Here is a 22403-nt window from a genome sequence, read left to right on the forward strand (position 1 = left end):
GCAAAGGAGGAAAGGTACCGGCTGGTTCAAAAGTGGTTAAAAACCCAGAGATGCTCCCTTTCTGTCCTCCCGGGGGAGATGAGCTGTCCCACGGATCGGGAAGAGGGATCCCTTCCTCGGAGCGCCGGTCACCGGGGGAATGCCAGGATCTTTCTCAGGAAACAGGCTGCAATACCTTGGGCTTAATCCTTGGTTGCCAAAAAGGGAAAGAAAAACCTGCAACCTACCAATCTCATTTCCAGATTCCCTCTCTCCAGCCCAGACACATTAATAATTAACTTGCCTACCCGGGAGCTCGCCGGCGTTGCCATAAAAGATGAGTAATGGCATCGGAGCCCCGGCCCCATGCCCGCCGGCTTCTGGGCTCGGGGCTGGGACGGGCGTCTGGAACAAAGCCTCCGCATTCCTCCGGGAAGGTGTGTCTGAAACCAGACCTGTCAACGGGCGAGAAGCTGACCCCTAAACCTCCTCCTTAGACAGCTCCCAACCAGAACGGGGATGGGGTGGGAGAGGGGGAAAGAGGGGAGGAGGGGCGGGCGCCCGGGCACGCGGGGCGGAACTGGTGGTGAGGTCGCCTCTGCCCACTTCCCCATCCCCCCTCCGCGACTGGTGCCCCCAACTACAGCCGATTTTGGGAAGCAGCGCTGTCTGCTGAGAGATAATCTGTTACCATGAACGCAGCCTGTACTTGGACACAATTCTCAAAACAACAAGGCAGCTCCCTCGGCGCCCTTCCCAATGAGTAACCCAAAGCCCGGCGCCGGCTCAGTGAATTCTCTCGCTGAAACTCCAGCGGCGAGCTGCGGCTCCCACGCCGATGGCCGGCCGGGGACAAACCGGCTCCCGACAAGCCAACGGCCAGGCACAAAAGCACCCCCCAATGCAACCCGTGCACCGTGCACCCTGCCGACCCAACAGCCCGCAGCCCCCCGAAAGTTACGGCGCACGGACACACCTGCAGGCCCCCCGCAGCGGCCCCTGCCAGGCCCCCAGGGCGGAGGGGAACGCGTCCCCGGGCGGGCAGCGCCGCGGCTCCATGCGCCCGGGCCGGCCACCGGTCAGCAGCGCTGGGCGGTGAAGCGCGCTGTGGCCTCAGCGCGCCCGCGGCGCATCGCGCGCCCTCCTCGTCCTCGCCTGGGCCTTCCCTGAGAGCCCACACCCACTTGACATCAGCGCAGATCAAAGCACGTGGCGCAGCGCCAGACGGCGGACCCCGGCGGTCCAGAGCGCGCCCCGGGTGCCGCCGCTCGGCCAGGACAGCGCGTCCCAGCGCGGCACATCCCTCTCCTTGCAGAGGATGCTGCAAGCAGGAGTCGGGTAGGGAGACCAAGGAGGGGGAAGGAAACCGGCGGAGGGGCAGGACCTGCCGCTTAACAGCAGCGCTGCTCTGGAGCCCAGCCAGCCACCAGCAGACCTTACAGCCCTGGTCGCAAGCGCCCATCGACTGTGAAGACCCACGTTGCCGTCCTCTCCCCGCCAAGGAGAGCCCTGACCTTGAATTCTCTTCACCAGAATGACTCAAGGAGGCTCCTCTCTAACCACCCCTCCTAAATTGCCAGGCTGATTCTGCCAAGCCAGCAATGACTGTGTGGTTGATGTGGTTGCTGACCCCATCACCCAGGAGGCGGCTCTCGGGCACCCAGAGAAGCAGACCGAACCCTCTGGCTTGTCTCTACGTTAGCTGCCTCAACTGGGTCTTCTTTCTTTCTCTCTTCTCTTAATGTCCTTGGCAATAAGGGACAGTGCACTGGTTCTGCAGGCAATCAGAAGCAGCACCGCTTAGCAGCCTTCTAATTCACTCATTAGCATGCATACAAATAGGCAAACATTCACGCATTTAAGGCTCAGTATGTACCAGAAGCAGCAGATAAAATAAACAACCTACACTCAGAGAACATATAGTCTAGTCAGGGAGAAAGACATTAAACACAAAATAAGGTAATTATAATTGTTACAAGGGTATTCCAGATTAGAGGTGCTATAAGAATTCACACAGAGACCTCAACTACCTTGGCAGTCCAAAAAGGCTTCCCTGAGGAGGTGTCATTTGAGCTTCCTGGGCATGATGAGAAGTTATCCAGGAGGAGAGAAAGTTCAGGCAAAGACCACGGTTATTAAAGTGTAAGCTCACTCCCATTCACAGATGCAGATGATCAAGCAGAAGTGAACGGCCATGCTGGAGACCCCTGGACCTTTGTCCAGGAGGGGCATGGGGGAGCTCACAGGCTCTGGAATACAGCCTGGTCGTCTGTCCAAGGAGGCTCTTATGTCTGTTTTCTTGTCTCTCCCTGAACCAAGCTGTCCCACCTCAATGGAAGAGCTCTGAAGAGTCAGGAGCTTTTACCTCTGGCTCCAACTGCATCACCAGTTTGCTGTGTGGCTCTACAGAAATCCCTTCCACTCTCTGATTTCAGTTTCTCTATCTAATATGAGGGGTTGGATTAGGACAGTGTTTCTCCATTTTATTTTTTAAAATACATACTCCCTTTTGGGGAAATATACAAACGTCATTCCTGTTCTCTAGCATCTACGATGACAAGACATCAAATCATTTTCCAAATCAAAAATTATAATTTGAATATGCTCTTAAAACTACATATGCCCTTTAAGTATTAAGTAATATTGTCTTTAGATGTCTGCTGAAGATAACTTGGAGGCAGGAGTAAAGAAATGGTCTCTAAGCTCATCCTTTTCCTGTTATCTGTCCCTGTCCCTCCCACACGAACCTGGTCACCAGCATTTATCATCTCTAGCCTTATTTTATTCTTTCCAGGATAAATTGGCCAGGCAATGAATAGAAACCCTGGGTCATCCAAAAAAAAACAAAAAAAAGGTCATGCTATGGAAGACTCTTCTGAATAATAATTTCCAGTAATGCTGGGAAATAGACACTTTGAAGGAAGCACACAATGTTCCTGGGGACAAATTAGCAATATGAATTAAAAGCCTTAAAAATGTTCATATCCCTTGAACCATCAATTCCACATCTAAGAATTTATCCTCAAGACATAATTATGAATGAATGCAAAGATTTATCCACAACGTTGTTCATTTCACCCTTTTTATAACAGCAAATAATTGGAAACAATCTAAATGCACAACAGGAGATTGGTTAATAAACTGTGGTACATCTTTATAACTGAACATATGCAACTTTAAAAAATAATACATAGAACATTTACTGTTGAATAAAACAAAGTTTACAAAACAAATGCTCCCAATTGTGTGTGTGTGCACATGTGTGTGTTGAGGGTAGTAAACACCTATGCTGGAGTTGCACTCTGTTCATTCCCCTTGCTGGCTGACTCAGAACCCCCTGGAGCAAACTGTGGTGCCACCACGGCATGTCATCCTCACAAGTCAATCTACTAACCAATATTAAAGTTACAGAAGCTTGGTATTAAAACAGAATGGAATAAACCTTACAGGCAGGAACATAGTTCGATTTTCCACCATCCACTCACCATTAGGGATTTCATAGTAATCTTAAAGGTGGAATGTTTTTTCCCCCAACTTTTCATTTCACACAGGTTTTTCAGTTGTTCTCTCCTTGAGTCTAGTTCAGCGGTTTCCAAACTTTAGAGTGCATAAAAATTACTGTCCATGGTGGTTTAGAGTAATTTTGACTTTATGAGATTCTTTTCCCTTATACTCTGAGTTTACAACCACTGTATGACAGTTCAGAAAAAAGACTACCAGGATATTTACCAAAACCTTAACAATGTTGGAATTACAGTGGATTTTTATTCCCTTCCTTGGGATTTTCTGTGTCTTCCAAGTTGTCTGACAATAAACATATATTATCTTGGTAATCAGAAAATAAAATGCTACCTAAAAATAAGTGGATTAAAAACTCTCCGAAAGATAAAAAGAAACTATGCCTTGACCTTAACAGAGGTGACCCCGACCATGCCCTTCATAGCCCTCCCCTCTGCAAGCTCTGATACTGCCCTAGTTGGTGCCCTGACACCCAAGGACAGACAGTACATCGTCACTAGGATACCATGCAGGAAAAACTGGCAAGAAAATTATTTTTACCTTTACCTCCTGGGCTGTGCTTATAATAATGCCTAGAAGCTTAGACTAAAGGGTCCCAAATGAAGCAGCCAAGACCATCCACTAATGGATCTCCCCTACCCCTGAAACTCTCTACCAAATATTCTGGGTTCTCAATAAACTGACAAAATGTAAGGTGTATACCCTTGGTCCTAAGGACAAAAAAACTGTTCAGCCTGCTTTTTCCAGACCTGATGGTGCCACCAAACACACTGGCAAGGACCAGTAGGAAAAGAACAGGCCATAAATCAGACTGGGCTCAGCCAGTAACTAGTTGGATGATGTGTGCCTCAGTTTCCCTCTGTTAAACAGCCTAATAAAGGCTCTCCTTTTAAGGTGGTGGAAATAAAAGCATTATGACAAAGTGAACAGCACCACCTCACTGTAGGGTGTTATTATTTAATGAAAGTATGTGCTGGGACTTTTGTTGGGGGGGAAGAGCTGGCTAGTTGTGGCTTCTTAGGCAGAAGGCTGGTAAACTGCAGTTTGCCTCACATTTCAAGCTTTCCAAGAACCTAGAGTGCTCACAAACCAGATGAAGGAGCTGATGTGGGAAAGACAGCTGTGCTGACTTTCTCTGTGGCATCACTCAGGAACTCAAGTCAAGGACAGAAGGCAGGGGGGATTAAACCTCCAAGCCGGGGGCCCAGGTTTATCAAAACACAAAGGGCAAAAGCCACCAGGCGGCATCTAAAGATGAGGGATGCTTGTGTTCTTTGGCCACTTTAATTCAATAATTATTTAATCTCCCACCAGGCACTGCAACTAAACATACTCTCTGCTCAAAATAAAACACATGACTTCCAAGCCAGACAGCAGCCATTAGGTTACATTTTAAATCCACCTAGAGTCTAATAAAGCTAATTTTACTGTTATGGTGTCTATTAAAACATGGGGCCTTTGTTTAGAGACTGAAAGAGTGGAGGAACGCACAGACTTCAAGAGCTGAGAGTTTTGATTATTCCAGAATTATTTCTGGGAAGGAAGTAATAAGAACAAACCTGATTTTTTTAAAAATGACTTTACTGGGGCCAAGTGTATGAGAAAGTGTGCTTTCTCACTTTATTGGTATAAAACTACAAAAGATAAAGCTATAAAATCTACAAAGATTTTTTTAAAAATCCAGAACAAAACCAAATCACAAAACTTTTAATTAGCTAGAGCACATGTTTATGGCCAATGATCTTCATACACCCATTTTAATCAGAAAAACCTCCAGGGGATTATTTTAAAAAGCAGATTCCAGGGATCCATCCCTAGAGAATCTCATGGCAAAAGTCCAGGGCGAGCCCAGGAATTTGCATTTTAGCCAGCATCCCAGGTGATTTGGCTGTGTGGTCTGGAGCCCACACTTTGAGACATTCAATGGTAAAAGGCCAGGAAGGCCTCACACACCTGTGTCCCCTTGCCTTCTACCGGGCGTCACCCAAGTAGGCTTGAATCAATTGATAATTGAAGCTGAATGAATCCAACTGATACCTCTTGTGAAACCTCAACAAAATTACAACACAACTAGGGCATGATGACGAATGCCAGAAAAAGGAAAAGACAAGTAAAGGAAGCACTTAGCACATAGGAAGTGCTCTAAAACCATCTTCTTTTAAAAGGATGAGGATGCTGTACTTTTGAAACCTGTCTAGCCTCACCTTTACTCATAAGCCAGGTATGAACTCTCTGAATTCACTAGTGTTATCACCTAAAAACTCCATGGACTCAGCCAGACCTGAGTTAAAATCTGGGCTTACCACTTACCAGCTGAGTGGCCTCAGATACGTTTTTTCCTCCCTGAGCCACTATTTCCTCAACTCTAAAATGTAGCTAAAAATACCTATCCCTGTATTATCATGAGGATGAAATACCAGAATTTTTTAAGTGCATGGGACACAGTAGGTACTAAATAAATGCTAGCAATCATTATTCATTCAATAGGTAAACATTTATCAGGGCCTTCTACGAGTCAGGCACTGTATACACAGGAGATACAGGAATGACTGACAAAAGAGACAGAGGGACAAAAATACAGATCATAAACACGTCAACAATTTCAGAGATTGATATGAAGGAAATAAAAGAGTGATATGTAGAGTGACATGTGGGTTCAGGGTATGTATTAGGTAAGGCCTCTCTAAGATGTAGCATTTAAACTAAGATCTCCAGGAAGAGCATTTCGGGTACAAAAACAGGTGGCAACAAACCATATAAGTGCATTCCTGGGAGGGAAGAAGGACAGCAAGACTAGAACTCAGTGACCAGTGAGGAGGACAGCAAAAGGTGGAGCTGGGGAGTCAGACAGCCAAGGCTATGGGGGGCCATGTAATTGCTGGTAGGAATTCGGATTCTCTTCCAAATGCAATAGGAAGCCACGGAAGGGTTTAAAAGAAAAGATCATACCATGGAAGAGGCATAATCTGAGCTGCTTTCTAAAAAGACTTCTGCAGCTTTTACATGGAGAATGGCTTGGGTATTGGGGACAATAAATTAAAAAAACAATTTCCTTAGTGCTTTAACTATGTGCTCTGAACTGTCCAAAGACCTTTACATGTATGATCTCCTTTAATCCCCTGGAAAACTTCTGATGTGAGTACCATTATTACCACAGTTTTACAGATGACAAAACCCAGGCAGAGAGAGATTAGGTCACTTGTCCATCACAATGAGTAGAGGACCCGATATGCACACCTGGATGGTCTGAGTGTAGTGCCACTCCAATGCCTTTGAAAAGTAGCAGGGGAACATAGAAAGACTAGATAAAGAGACCACTGCAGGAGGAGAGGCGAGAGAGGGAGGTGGCTAGCAAGACGGCAACAGTGAAAATGCTGAAGGGGATTCAGTTGTGCAAAATGTCTTGGTGGCAGGAGCCAATTTCACTACTGATGGGATTTATGACAGGGGTGAAGGAAAGACATAAGCAAAGAACACTCTCAAGTTTTAGTCTCAGCAACAGAGTGGGTGCCAGTGCATTTTCCTGAGACTTGATTAAGCCTGGTGGGAACAAGAAGCCAAAGGAAAGAGGAGGCATTAAAATGAACCAAGAACTCTGTTTTGGGCATGTTAGGTTTGACGTGGCTATCAGAGCTCCAAGTGGAGAAGTCCCGAAGGCAGTGAGCTGTGGTAGTCTCCACTCAGGGGAGAGGCCAAGGCTGGAGATGTAATCAGAGATACATCATTATCACGTGACTCCTTACTTTGTGTCTGTGTGTTTGTGAGGGTGCGGAGGAGGGCTCTCCCAGCTCCAGACCTGTGGTTGGCCGTAACAAGCAAGGGCAGAGCCGCATCTCAGCAAAGACAACTCACTCTAAGGCTGAAAGCACCCTGCCCAACCCAGCCTCCCTGGCCCAGTAAAGTCTGCACCTCAGCCCCATCCTTTGAACCAGCTTCCTGGGAGCCTATCTAAGCAGCACTCTTTCAGGATGACCTCCAGCACGCCAGATTTGCAGGAGGCAACACAGAGCCTGGAGGTCTGGAGGAGAGGCTGGAAACAGGAGCCGTGGAGGGAAGGTTATCGGGCATCTGCTGGCTTGTGAGAAGGGGACTTGTGCCTCCCGCTTCCACTTCAACACTTCTTTTTTCAGTGCTCCTATCATCGAAGCCCATCGGGTGTGAGTCCCTGGAAGTGCTCACTAGGACCTTAATGAAAGGGTTTCCAAAATAACCTCCCACATTCAGGCTTCCCAAATGCCCGGCTGGCGTCCAGGCTAGAGCATTTCCAGAAAAATAGCAGCCACGCTTGATAAAATACTTTCGGTATTGACACCTCCTTGGCTCAGAGGAAGTGGTTGTGTGCTGGAGGTCAGGTAGAGGTTGGAAGGAAAAAAACGTAATTTTTAAAGTTCAGCTGAAATGTCAGGAACACGAAACAGCCCATGTTTACACAGAGCTTTCCAAAACTGAGAGCAGCTTCCAAGTAGCTTTAAAAAAATGACTACATCAACTTGTCCAATGAAATGGCTTCTTAGCTTAACAGAAATAGTACCAGGCCATTCTCATTCTCCTTGTCTCCTTAGGCTTAATCTCCTAATATAACTTACACTCTCGCTGGTGCTGATTGTTTTCTTTTTTATTCATATTTTATCCCCTTCCCATAAGATGCCTTGAATCCACTGTGGAACAACATAAAGCAATAGATGAATAGACAGTGCACGATCTTGACATTCCCGAAAATTAAACTTTCAGATCCACTTAATCAATAAAGGTTGTTTATTGTGGATATTAACCGATGGTTAGGGGGAGGAAATATCCTAATTAACATGTAAAACACTTAACAAAGGAGAATCTGGTAATAACTAACACTTGCATTTTCCATATTTTTCTGTCCCTAATTGTCTAAACAATAATTTATGGGGAAAGTGGGTGAAATCTTATGTCCTACATATGTGTGGATGATTTTGTGGCTCTTACTATTCAAACTAGGAACAGGATGGCAGCGCAATAACTGTGCCACTTCATCTTCCAAATAAGACTTGTCAAAGCCACTGAAGGGAATCGGAATAAGACTCAATCTAAATCTATCCACAAACAAAGCAGGAGCCTGTCGGTCCTTTTCTGGTGTGGGGAGGCAAAAGTATGTCAATGTCCACTGCTATTCTCTGGTGTCCTTCTAAATGCAGAAACAAGCTTTAGAATATGAAATAGCCAGCAGCCTGCAAACACAATTTTGGAGACATAAAAATTATTAGGTTTTCTAAATCACTGACATGAGCCAAAACTCTCACTGAGACTAGTGGGCCAAAGATAGAACCAAAAGCCTCATTACATTTACAAACATCTCCTGAAGTGCCTTCTTTGGGAACTCTCTCTCACGTAGACCTGAATGTGGCAATTATTCAGATCCCCATGTGCAGGCGGCAAATGCTTTTGAGGAGGCTCATTCTCAAGGGAGCAAAGGAAAAGCGGTATTTTGACTAGCGTTTTTTATGCCCAGAAGTCAGTGGAACCAGAATCTTGGCACTAAGAGCACACAGTGATGCTCATAATGCCCACCCTCAGGACTTGCAACCCTGTGGAGGAACAGACCAAATTACGCCTTGTTGCAGTTTGAAATGTGTTTTATTTTCTTCTAATTTTTGAAGATTGACACTCCACGCAGTGCACGGTAGGTGGCAACACTGAGCCATGAGAAGATCCCATTTGCCAATCTTGCTGAATCAAGAGAAAATTTAATAATGAACCCCATTCTAAAAATTCGGTCTCTATCAAAATAATGACAATGAGCACAAAGTAATTAAAAATATATGCCTGACAAATTTGGAATCAAATGCACCATCAAATATACTTCCTGGCATGTTGTCATTTCCCACCTCCACTCTCCCAATCGCTGGGCAAATCCAATTATTCCTGAGACAACCCAACTGTGCCTTTCTTCTTCCCTTCTCCCTTCTGACTTTTATGAAAATAATATTCAACTTCCATGCACCTACACTTCAGGAGACAGTGTGACAAGAGCAATAAACACATTCCCTGTGTGCAAAAACCAGGGAAAATGAGTCCCGAGACTGCCTTTTGCCACCCCCAGGTGTGGGCTTTCTTTTCCCAAACTCAAGAGAGACTGGAATGTAACAGCTGTCAGAAAGCAGCAATGACCCGTGCCAGAAATACCCTCGCTGCGCAGTTCTAACTGCCAAGAGATAAGAACACAGAACTCACACAGACACTTGTGGCTCGGGCTCAGACGCAGCGGACAGCAAGGAAAGAGCATGCGCCCTGACTCGTACCAGCTATGTGACCTTGGGCGAGCTGTTTCCCTCCCCAAGCTTCAGTTTCCCTCACCCAGGAGGACTAGAGGCAATGTGTAACCAAGTGCCGACCACAGGACTGGACCTAAGCAAGTTGTTATTATTAACTATCTCTGAAGGGTACAGTGGAGTAAAACAAACTTGGAGATGTCCTCAGTGCCACGGTGGTCAAGCTCTCTGGACAAGAAACAGTTGGCAACCTTGAAAGGGCCTCACTTTTCCATGAGAACGCTCTAAGAAGCAGTCACGTAAAACCACTGGCTGCTTTTGCCTTATTCGTTTGTTCAAACAAGTCTTTACCGAGACCTTCCAGTGTGTCACGCACTGAGGACAACATGGCCCTGGCCTCATGAGACTTATAGTCTAGTAAGAAGACAGGCTTTCGAAATAAACACGAGTAGATGTAAACGTACATCTGCGATAAGTACTTCAAAGAAGAGGCAGACGGCCATCTGTAACCTGGCCACCTAAATGAGGAAACCGGCCTAGTCTGAGGAGCCATAGGGTGATGAGGGCTTTAATAAGACACAGAAGAAGCTGAAGAAAACCCTACTGTCCATACTCTTAGTGCCTAAAGGAACAAACTAGGAAGCGCTTAGCTTCATCTTAATTACTAGGACTTTTTTTCTAACAGTAAAATCCAGAAAACCTACTCTGTTCCCTTTTGTTTTGGCTGCCAGGAAGCTCCGAGTCAAATATGCAGCTCAGCAATAACACAGACCCTTAAAGCATGTGTATTTATATTCTCCCCACCCCCTCGGTTTGTCTTCTTCCTCTTACATTTTCCCTAGTCTTGACTTCAAATTCCTATTTCTATTTTATCATTTTATCTAGTGTTCATGGGTCTTCGGTGGAAGGAAGCAGGATCCAAATAGAAATTGATTAATACCCTTTCTAAGGCAAGGGGCTGAGCTGGAAAGAATTAACAGAGTGCCCTTTGTGTCCCTGCCTGGTGTGTCACCCCAGAGGCAGAGAAAGACACGCGGCTTGGTCCACTTTTATACAAGCAGTGCATTCCTTGTGGTTCATGTGATCCAGTACGATGGTCCTTTTCTCCAGAGCTGCTTTATCAGGTTATATTTCTACCCTAACGAGGAGCTTTCCTTTTGCTCATTTTTCTCTGAAACGTGCACTGACCTATATTTACAGTGAACCTACATTCTGGATATTCCAGGATAGGTGCCCCCTCCCCTTCTTTTTTTCATTTTTCTGTTTAATAAAGACAACTCATTAAATATATAACTGGAGTTTTCCTTTTATCCCTCTGAAAGGCATGATTCCTACATACATATCCTTCATCAGACCACACGTCACGATTTCTAGATCAGAAAACAGTCCCTCTCCTCTTAGAATGAATTAACGTTCACATGCTGAAGGTTGAAAACAGAACAGAGTGTGGGAGAGGCCATCACCTTTCTTCAATTTGCAGTTGATCTGCACCTCGTTAAAAAAAAATAGGATGTTTTATGAATAAAAAGTCAATTTCTCATAGAAAACTCTGTTCTTCCTGGGAAAATGAAATTTTTATAAAGGATAATTAGACATAATTCCGGCTCTTCTCCTTATTTGGTCCTCGCCTCCTTTACACGATGAAAACGTCAAACTGTCGCCCTCAAGAAAAAAAATACATCAACACAATTTTGCACAGTTTTAGGGGATTCAAGGACCTCCTGAAAGTCCATTCATGAACTTCTTAGGCAGAATCTCCCTAAAGCTGGAACAAATACCCAAGGGTGCCCGAGACGGCAATGAGGCAAGAACATCTGAAAAAGTACAAACACCATAAATAAGAGTTATATATGATGTACATGAGAGCCCTGAAGGTTAATAAAAAATGAATATGAAATTATTTTTTAAAATTCACTTATTTAGTGTGTGTGTGTGTGTTTTTTAGGAAGATTAGCCCTGAGCTAACTGCTGCCAATCCTCCTCTTTTTGCTGAGGAAGACTGGCCCTGAGCTAACAACCATACCCATCTTCCTCTATATGTGGGACGCCTACCACAGCATGGTATGCCAAACGGTGCCATGTCCGCACCTGGGATCCAAACCAGCGAACCCTGGGCCACCAAAGCGGAACATGTGCACTTAACCGCTGCACCACCGGGCCGGCCCCAGTGGCTTTTTTGAAGTGAGTCGATTTAAACAAAGATATCACATGGCTATTGCAAAAACGCCGAGGAGGGACAGGAATGCCTACAGTTGGGAATGCCTGAAGCTTACAGAATACTGCATAGGGGATTCCCCAAATCTAGGTTTAAAATCCTGCAGATACAGTCTAAAAGTCAATATACAATTGTCCAGACCCATTGAATGTACACCACCAGGATGTACTCCAATAGAATGAGCCCCAATGTAAACTATGGACTAAGGGTCATAGTAAAGTGTCACTTAGGTTCGTCAAGTGTAACAAATGTGCCACTCTGGTAGGGGATGTTGATAGTGAGGAGGCTGTACGCATGTGGGGGTAAGAGTATATGGGAGGTCTTTTTACCTTCTGCTGAATTTTGCTGTGAACCTAAAACCGCTCTAAAAAATAAAGTCCACTTTTTTAAAAAAGTCACTCTCATAAAGCAGCTCATTCAAAGCCATTGTTTTTTCCTTTTTTCTCTCCTCATGTTCCTCCAGACCAGCTAGCTTAGCAACACATACCCCCATGTCACTCTTATCCCTCCAGGCCTACCTTCTATTACGAGCCAGAGGATTCCTGGTTTGCTGCAGATGATGAAGGTGAAAGGCGGCCCTGGCAAAGGAGACGCGTATGGGGTGAAAGGGCTGGGGACTGCCCTTGAGCTGCCTGGGCAGAGGTAACTGACCAGGGTGAGATGACAAAGACCAGCTGCATTTCACTGACACACGGGAGCTGATGAGACACAGACCTGGCCACAGGAAGTGAGTCAGAAACCAGGAGATCAGACAACAGTGCCTGGTTTGCCAAACTAAAGCCAGGGCCACTGGGGGCTGGGGCAAGAAGGGTAGGGAGGAGCTGCCATTCAGAGTGTCCATGTGGGTCTATCTCCTCCTTCACAATCAATCAGCACCTTAAAATTTCTCACTCAATGCCCATCTCCCCTGTTGCACTATACCTTTCAGGAGGAAAAGGACCACTTGTGTCTTCTTCTCAGCTCTATATCTCCAGGCCCTAGCACAGTGTCTGGCACACAGTAGGCACTTTGAAGGAAGGGAAGAACTGGGCTACTTTGGGAAAAGGGATGAAGGTATCACATCTTTTCTCTTCCGCCCTCCGGTGGCCAGCAGGTGCTTTGTACCAGGAGGTACTCAGGAAATGGCTCTTTAAAAGCAAATAAACTGCCTGACGTAACCAATAACTGTTGTCATCGTCGTTTTTAAGATAATTACCTTTTTTTCAAAAAAGAGCAAATGAATCCAGCAAACACAGTCCTTTTGCTTTTTCACTTCTTGTAGGCAAGTCCAGGGTGGCAAAGGAAGCTGGAGGAATGATTGAGACCCAAATTAAAAGCTGGCTGTGCCTCCCCAGGGCTGGCCGAGTGGTGCAGACACAGGCATGCTCCTCCATTAGCCACTCGGCTTTGAAGTCAGTTCAATCTAGTCCATCCCCAGAGAATGGAGTTCAAGGATGAGTGTGGCACCAAGACCCAGCTCCCCTCCACTCTTTGGATAAACGTGTGGTGAAGGAGTGACATGCCTCTCTCCAACTCAAGCCCAGTGCCCGCCTCCAGGAAATTACTACACTTAGGAGAAGAGACACATGAGAGGCAATGTCCAAGTGAGCACCCTGCCTGGCTGGGTGGGGCAGCAAGCCTCTCAGGTCCCCAGTTGCCCTTTAGAAATGGGTGGCCTGGGGCCGGCCCCGTGGCCAAGTGGTTAAGTTCCTGTGCTCCGCTTTGGCAGCCCAGGGTTTCCCTGGTTCAGATCCTGAGTGTGGACCTAGCACCACTCATTGGGCCATGCTGAGGCGGAGTCCCACATGGCAGAGCCAGAAGGACCTGCAACTAGAATATACAACTATATACTGGGGGGCTTATGGGGAGAAGAAAAAAAATGGATTGGGAACAGATGTTAGCACAGGTGCCAATCTTTAAAAAAAAAACAAAGAAATGGGTGCCCTTCCCTAGGCCGTCCTTACGCAGTTGGGTCAAATGTTGACGTCTGAACAAAGGCTCCATAATCTCAGAGCTGGAAGCGATCTTCAGAACCACAAACCCAAGGTCTATCGCTTTGCAACATCCCTGCTGACTAGTGGTCCTGCTTGGACACCCCCCCAATGATGAGGGACTCACTACCTCTCAAAGAAACCCATTCCATCTTGGGGCAACTCCATTCAAGTCTAGTTCTCCACTGTTTTTCTCTGAAAAGGAAGATGGCTTCCACGGCCCTCAGGAACAACCTCGCCCATCGAGAGGGCACTACAGGAGAACAGGATTCGATTTCCCCTTCCACCAGCCTGGGGGACTTTATTAATACAGAACCACCGACTTCCAGAATCTCTAGAACTAGAAGCAAAAGCAATAATAGCTAACATTTACAGGACACTTACTATGCTAAGAGCTTTATGGGCATTATCTCAGTTAATACAATATTTAATGCCCGCGCTCTCCTTTGAGCAAGATATTATCTGCTAACTTCTTTGTACCTGAGGAAATGAAGCCTCAGAGAGTTCATGTAACTTGCCCAAGATCACACAGTGAAGAAGTAGGTGGGCTAGCGATGAAACCCGATAAATAAAATAAAGTAGTCCTGTGTATGGAGGCCCCTGTGGCAGTGACATACTCTGATAATTATAATGAATAAATATACCTTGAATTCTTCTACTAAAAGTAACTTTCTTAAAGGGACTTGTACTGTTTTGTTCACGGCTGTGCCCAGGGCTACCACAGCACCTGGCATGTAAGAGGCACTCAAAACATACCACGGATTGAATCAATCCAATATCCACACTGTTTACCGTCTTCCAGGCACTGTTCTAAGGACCTTACAGGTATTAGCTTGATTAACCTCCAACAGGTTCTATTATCTCCATATTACAGATGAGGAAACTGAGACACAGAAAGGTCAAGTAAGTTTCCCAAGGTCACACACCCAGTAGGTAGCAGAAACGGAATTTCATCTGGGGTTGGACTTTGTGTCTTTTTAACTGTCTCGAACCATTCAATTCCCTTAGTTTATAACAGGAGAGAGACATGAGGCTGATAGAAGAGAGACTGTTTGCCACAGAAGTAGTTAAAGGCAGGCGACCTTGATCTTCAGCTGGGCTTATACTATCAACTATTTGTGCACCCCTGATGCCCTGCCTTTTTATTTCTCATAATCCCACTGTTAGGTAAACACAAGAGCTTTAGCATTCCCACTTTAGAGATGGAGAAACTGCTCAGAATTCCCAGGAATGCTGCCATCTGGAGAGAAATTCGGTGAGCAGTGCCCACTCCAACTTGGCCATTGCTTAGGAGCAAAATCTGCTTTTCTCAACCTCGCCATGTGAGTGCCCAGCTGGGCCTCACACACGGTAATCATCACGAAACAACATCAGGGGAAGGGAGGGAGAAAGTGGAAAGTGAGGGAGGCCAAAAATGATCAGGAAAAAGGGTAAGCGGTGCTTTCACTGCTATTTCACAGCAGTTTCAACCCCAAGCCCAGAGTTAAAAAATGAATTGCAGTGTCCACTGTAAACTGCTGTCTTCTGAGCTTTGCAGCTCTGCAATAAAAATCCAATCTGAGCAAAGCAATCTCTCCACTTAGGCTTTCTTCCTGCCCCTCCTGGAGATGTTAGAAGGCTCTCTTTAAAATAGTAGATAAGCCACAAATGCCCTTCAGACTGAATTTCATGAAATTCCCACTTCAAAAAAAGCACCAGTGACAATAAACAGTACTGAAAACGTTCAAGGTCAGTGAGATGATTCAGAGGAACTGTCCTGGATGTCCATTTCAGAGGTAAAACCCACTTTTTGAATTTGCAAAGTAAACACTGTAAACTTCGAAGTGGCCCCCAAGATTGACTTAAAACCCAAAGCAGCACTGCCTGATGAAACAGGATGTGAGCCATGCGTATGCGCGATATTAAACTTTCTAGTAGCCCCATTAAAAAGGGTGAAAAGAAAATGGTGAAATTAATCTTAAATGTACACTTTAACTCACTACTTCTAAAATATCATTTTTAACATGTAGTCGGTATAAACATTATCGTGGATATATTTTACTTTCTTTTTTAGCATCAAGTCTTCTAAATCTGGGAGCTATTTCAAATTCACAGCACATCTCGATTCGGCTCAGTAGCCGCATGTGGCTCGTGGCGACATCTTTTAGGACAGCGCAGACCTCAAGCCTTCAAGTCCTGATCACAAATGGCTGGCACGGGCTCCCCCTCACCTGATACAGGAAAGTGTGCAGACAGACCAGAGCTCAGCACCAGACACTTTTTAACAGCAAAGAATTTGCTGTTAGGCCAAAGCACAGGCTCTTGCTCCTTATTTTACAATGTTAAATCCTATCAGAATCAAGTGCCAGCTTAAAAGATAAATGCTGTGCAGTGGTAACTCTGATTAAATCATTAAGGGAAGGAGTGGGACTGGGAAGAAGGGATTATAATAATGAATGAATAGGAATGATAATCCCTTCCATTTATGGAGCCCACATAGAAGTGCACATACTCATCAGATACCCACGCCTGACAACCCTGGGGCTCTGAGAGCCTGAGTGACCAGCAGGTCACCCAGGTAAAGGGAGGCGGCGCCAGGAGAAACAAAGCCCAGGGCTGGGCCTCAGAGTCCTGAGTTCTGTCCTGGGTTCCCTAACTGAGCCCCAAAGCAGAACTGCCTGGCACTTACTTAAAACACAGACTTCCGGAGCAGCTTTAGGGGAGGGCGGAGAAAGGCAGAACCCCAGGACCTGTATTTTTAAAGACATTTCCCAGGTGATTCTGATGTTGCCTCTCTTTGGGAATGACTTCACCAAACCACCTTGCAAGTTTTAAAATGCCTCTCCTTTAAAAAAATCCAGTGTGCAAACCCCACATTTGACAAAACAGGGTGTTTCTCTCCATCCAGTAGATTTCTTTCACTGAACTCAACTGTTGGAGTTACTCCTTTCACGTATGTGGAGGTACGTCACAACAGACAGGTTTACAAGACTTGTTGAATTCACGCTGAGCAAATTGTTGGAGATGTTTTTCTCTGCATTTTCAGTGACTTCCCTCCAAGGATCCTGGAGAAAATTTCTTCTCTGACCTTGAAAATAATTGCAGTAGCCAGCATTTATTAAACGGTTACCATGTTCTACAAATACGCCTTATCTCATTCAATCCTTAACAACCCTATGAGGTTGGTACTATATTGTGCCTTAGCCAATTTACAGATGAGAAAGCTGAGGCTCAAAAGAGTTAATACTTTTAATCAAGTTTAATTTGAAGTAGGTCTGTATAATGCAAAAGCTTCATTATCACTATTCCTCCTAATACTAAAAATCACTGGGTTTCTTTCCAATATCTAGTGTGTTCTGCTCTTACAAACACTGGATGGCCATTAACAGATTCGGCCCACCATTACACAGATGCCCCTCCTCCCGCCCCTGTACGTGACTGCTGTCTGCCTTCTCACCAGCCTGAGAGTTCCTTAAGGATTGTAGGTCTTTCCCTCATATGTATCTCTGTATCCAGGAACTTCACAAAGCCCTGTAGTATCTGATAAGTGTAGGATGGACGGATGGATACAAGCCTGACAGGAGGGAAGGAAGATCTAGACCACAGGACTTTATCAGGTGAATAAATGGATGCTCCATAAGGTTTCTAAGCAGGAGACAGGATAAAACTTTGGTCCAGGAGTACCTGGCACTCTCTGGAGGTGACGGAACATGGTGGGGGCAGGGGGGAGTTGGGAGGCCCTACAGATAGCAGATCTGAAGGGAAGAAGGCACAGTGCTGGAATGCAGCAAAGGCCGCATGAAAAGGCAGTTTCAAAGGAATCAGGGATCTGGACCTAGGAAAAGCCGGAACATGGGCCCAGGAGGGACATCTCTAGGGACAAAAGTCCTACAAAGCCTCATACGTTCACTCTCTGGCCTCAGAGGACATCACTGCTTTGCTCTCCCATTTAGGTCACTGGTGCTTTTGGTTTTGTTCTTAAGGGAAAAAACATACCCTACCGTGCCATCCCAGTCTGCTCATGACGGAGCCACAGACAGGAACCAGCCAGATTCCTTCCACTCTGGTTTCCTCGGCCTCCTCATTTACGGGAAACCCGAGCCTCCACCACAGGGAAGCTGCTCACTTTCCAGAGTCCTCCTCACGGGGGCAGCAGGCACCAATGGTGGCACAACCCACACTCTCCCCATCAGGGCACTTCTACTGTGGGGACCACCCGCCCTCCACTGCTGGAGCCCTAAAGGTGGGAAAAGTCAGACGGGGGTCCGGCACCCATGCGAGCCAGAGTCCAGTCAGCAGAGGCTGAGGCTTCCAGGTTTTCTCCCAGTGCCTTCTCCCAGTCCAGGCTCCGGATAACCAGCCCTGAAGAGGACTGGACACCTGCCAGAGCCCCCAGCCCTGGGACCCCCCCCGCCTTAAAGTGTGAAACCCTCCTTCCTCACTTCATATCACAAGACGGGATGACAGTAACCTTAAAGTGAGGGGCGACAGGAACTCTGAAATTCAACAGTGAATAGCTTTCGGGTTTGGGAATCACTGGGATTTTTGTGTTGATTTTTTTGATGTGTTCAAAGAATTTCACTTCAAGTGTATCCCAAGAGGTTCACAGAATCGGGAGGCACAGAGGGTACCACAGACCTGCCCACAAAGCCCAACTTCAGCACCTAATTAGAATAGCAAATCAGTTTATTTGAAGGCAAATCAGGTTTTGAAGTAAATTTCTGTAGAACACAGCGAAGAGTACTCATTACTGACAGGCCCCAACTTGCTGTGGGTCTTAATGAGCATTCTGTTAGACTCAGACGCTGGCAACACACGCCCACCACACAGAGAAGACCTGGGGGGACGTTCCCTCAGCCTCCTCTCTGCTCTGTAAACTATTTTCTCTCTGCTGATCAAAGTGGAGGAAGGAGTCATTCTCAAGTTTAAAAACCTGCATCCCAGCATTCGCAGGCCCCTAATCCCTGCGTGGAAGAGCAAAGTGACTGGGTTATCTGGGCTGATGGTTCCCACATGCAGCTCCATCAGCATCCGGAGCTCCCCTGGGAGCTTGTGAAGAACACAGTGCCTGGGGAGCTGTAGCATTTTTAAGGCCCTGTGGTCACCACAGAATGGGCTACTGTTTTCTCGACTAGTGGGTTGTAAAAACACATCTGGACGTATCAGAATGTCCTGCATTGCCTTGCCCTCCATTTCCCTTGCACCAGGAAGGTGACAGCAGTCATAGCAATGAGAAGAAAGGAGGACAGGTAAGGCAGTATCTGCATAAATACACGTGTTCACACATACATACACACACAAACACACATAAACACACACATACACTCATACACTCATACACTTATACAGATGGCCGGGTAAGCTGTGAAGCAGGATGAAGGAGAGACATACACACACACCAGCCTCTCCAGGAAGTTCACAGGAGCTGGAGAAGATTTAAAAAAAAAAAAAAAAAGGCACAGGCACTCGAAACTAGAAGATAATTTCTCATATCAAACAGGAAGGAAGTCTTTTAGAAGGACTTGATCATGAGCTCCAGGTTTCCCAAAGCCGCCTCCATGAAGCCCTCGACCAACTCTCCTGGTCCCCAGGGACATCCTAACACAGAGAGAGAAGAGCAGGCCCTGCAGGTGACAGGTCCACACAGATGCCCATACTCCAGCTTCCTGGGTAGCATGTTGAGGGCAGGAAGCCACCACTCCTCACATGGCGTTCCAGCCCTCCTGACCTGAGTCTGTCTTCTGCTTCAGCTCATGTATTTCCATGCAGCCAACCCAGACCCCTTGTCATTCCCACACTCTGAGTTTCTCACCTCCAGGCCTTGCTCATATTGGTTCCTCCTCCCACAAAGCCCCTCAACTCCCTCTCTCTTTACCCTCCCCCATCTCTACCTAGGAAGCCTTATCTGTCCAACCATTTCAGTGTAACCCCCTCCTCCTTTGAGCTCCCCTGCCATTCACCACTTCACAAAAGCGATGCCGTCCCCTAGCCCCATCTCCCATGCAGGCGGGAAGGGTTGGACAGGGATCCTGCTCACCCCCCAGGCCTCATCTGGAAGACATGTGATGCTCAGCAGCTGAAACGCATTTATAACATTGGCTCACTGTCTAACCCAGGAGTTCTCAAATTTCAATGTAAATAAAATTGCCCAGGAAGGGGAGAGGGACTGTGCTTGGTAAAAATGCAGACTCCAGAGCCACACTCCCAGAGATTTCTGGTGCAATAAATCTGATAGGGCCCTGAAACCTGCATTTTTAACAAGCAACCCATCATACACACGTGAATCTGATGCAGACAGTCAACGGAAAACACTGTGAGAAACACCACTAAGCAGTAAACTTATAACAAATTGCCCATGGGGGCCGGCCCGGTGGCGCAGTGGTTAAGTGCGCACGTTCTGCTTCTCAGCTGCCCAGGGTTCGCTGGTTTGGATGCCGGGTGCGGACATGGCACTGCTTGGCACGCCATGCTGTGGTAGGTGTCCCACATATAAAGTAGAGGAAGACGGGCACGGATGTTAGCTCAGGACCAGGCTTCCTCAGCAAAAAGAGGAGGACTGGAAGTAGTTAGCTCAGGGCTAATCTTCCTCAAAAAAAAAAAAAAAAACAAATCCCCCAAACTGTTTGTTCATTCATTCATTTGTCTCAATGTCAGACTGCCCACTGGATGCCTGTACTAGGCTCTTGGGGGAATAAAGAGGAGAATCAAGGGTCAGATCTTGCCCTGAGAGTCTAGCACAGGAGTGAAAAGACATGAATACAAATCACCAAAGTAAAAGAAAGAAAGCAGCAAATGCAGCATCGAAGTGCGGAGATCATGAGCCATAGAAATTCAGAGGGAGAGAAACCAAACTGAAGATAAGAGGGTCGAAGAGAAGCGAGAGACCAGAACAACCCCCAAGATGAGGTTTTGAGAAAGAGAGACTGGCCAGTTAAGTCAAGCTCTACAAAGAGTGCAGAGAATTAGGCGTGACAATAGCCTTTCGATGTGGTGAGCAGGAATCCAGCAGATCTCAGAGAGCGGAGGGTGAAAACCAGTCAGCAAATGGTTAGAGTGAGTGAGCGAGTGAGTGGAGGCAGAGGAGGGCCACGGAGAAGGGAGGGAGAGCAGGGAGCTGGCAATGATCTTCCAGGAGCTGAGAAGGGTTTCCCCTTTGCGATAGGCCACACCCTAGCATCTGTGAGTTGAGACAGTGGAGAACCAATGTGACAGCCATGACCACCACTATAGGTGACATCTCAGGTTAAGGCAGAGTAGCCCTCAAAGGAATGGAAGAAGAGCTCCCACACCAAGGATGAGGAGAGACGCCCACTCCGGAGAAGACTCCAGGGATCCAGTTCTTCCTGGCACAAAGCTGTCCCCTGATGTTTCGGGGAGCCGGACAGAAAGGGGCGTGAGGAGCAACTCCTCCAGGCCATCAGGGAATCAGGAAGGCTGTGCAGATCCACGAAGGAGAGAGGCCCTACTTTCCTCTCCTTCAGGAAGATCAGATCGATTTTTTTTTTTTTTCCAAAAAGGAAAACTTTTGCTGGATACAGAAGAAAGTCCCAACTATGAAGCGTGGTCCATGAGGCCCAATCCAGTGCTCAAGTACCTTTACAGCCTGACCTGCCATCACGGACGCCCAGGTAGCTTAGCCTCCACACCGACCCTCAGCCACACACACCACCTCACCATTCCCTCAGCCTGAGGCTTCCACACCTCCAGCCCAATGTGCACACGGCCATGCTGCAGGGAACACCTCTCCCACATCCTTCCCTGACTCGGGTGCTCCCCCTAACTCCCAGGCCTTTAAGCCCCAGATCAAGTACCCCCCGCCCACCCCAGCCCTCACTCCACCTCCCTGCTCACATCTCCCCGGCTATGCCCTCCTCTGCGCTCCCACAACACTCACAGTCCTTCCATCCTGGCATCACCACACTGAGTAGAAACCATCCACTACACATCTGCCTCCCCCTCAAACTGTGAGCTCCCTGAGGGCAGGGAACCAGACTTATTTATGTCCCCAGCATCCTTTTATTCGTATTTTAAATAACGTTCACTGAGTGCTTGCTACATGCCAGGCACTATGCAAAGAATTTATCTGTATTATCTCATTGAATGCTCATGACCTTATGAAGTCGGGCACCATCCACATGCAAAGATGAGCAATCGAAGCTCAGAAGCATGAAGTCTCCTGCCCGAGGTCACTAGCTGCGGTGGGGTGCGGGCACCAGCGCCCGGGTGCAGCTTCACTCCAGCCGCCCCGACTCCGCACGGGAAGGTGTGTAGTCAGTGTCCGTGGAGTGAGTGGGGATGGCTGAGAACGCCTCCACTGGGCGTGTTCAGTCTAGAGGGAGAGATGAGGATGAAGAAAGAGGGGGAAGACAACAATAACAGTGGTGCATTTTATTGAGCACTTAATATGCCACAGGCTCCAGGTTAAGGGATTTGTCTGGATTGTCTCACTTAATCTTTACCTTTCGAAGTAAATACTTTTTAATGAAAGTATCTGTACAACGC

The 22403-nt window shown here is 46.8% G+C and overlaps 1 protein-coding gene across 32 annotated transcripts in view; it reads right to left on the minus strand.

Annotated features, from left to right (window-relative positions):
- The window catches only part of PLEKHA7 (pleckstrin homology domain containing A7), a 198509-nt gene that overhangs the window by 124160 nt on the left and 51946 nt on the right, over positions 1–22403 (minus strand). For 8 of the 32 annotated variants that reach the window (XR_011541646.1, XM_070626495.1, XM_008529500.2 and 5 more), the window contains exon 1: positions 956–1448. The exons of 23 other annotated variants lie outside the window; for them this stretch is intronic. Coding sequence is in view for 7 of the 9 variants with exons in the window: in XM_070626495.1 (XP_070482596.1) it covers positions 956–1038 (83 nt within the window). In the remaining 2 variants the exon portion in view is untranslated. Of the gene's footprint in view, positions 1–18; positions 41–955; positions 1449–22403 lie in introns of those variants that run through there. One more of the 32 variants, XM_070626501.1, reaches the window with a different exon arrangement.

The sequence above is a fragment of the Equus przewalskii genome, chromosome 6 (genome assembly GCF_037783145.1).
Source record: "Equus przewalskii isolate Varuska chromosome 6, EquPr2, whole genome shotgun sequence".
Taxonomy (NCBI): domain Eukaryota; kingdom Metazoa; phylum Chordata; class Mammalia; order Perissodactyla; family Equidae; genus Equus; species Equus przewalskii.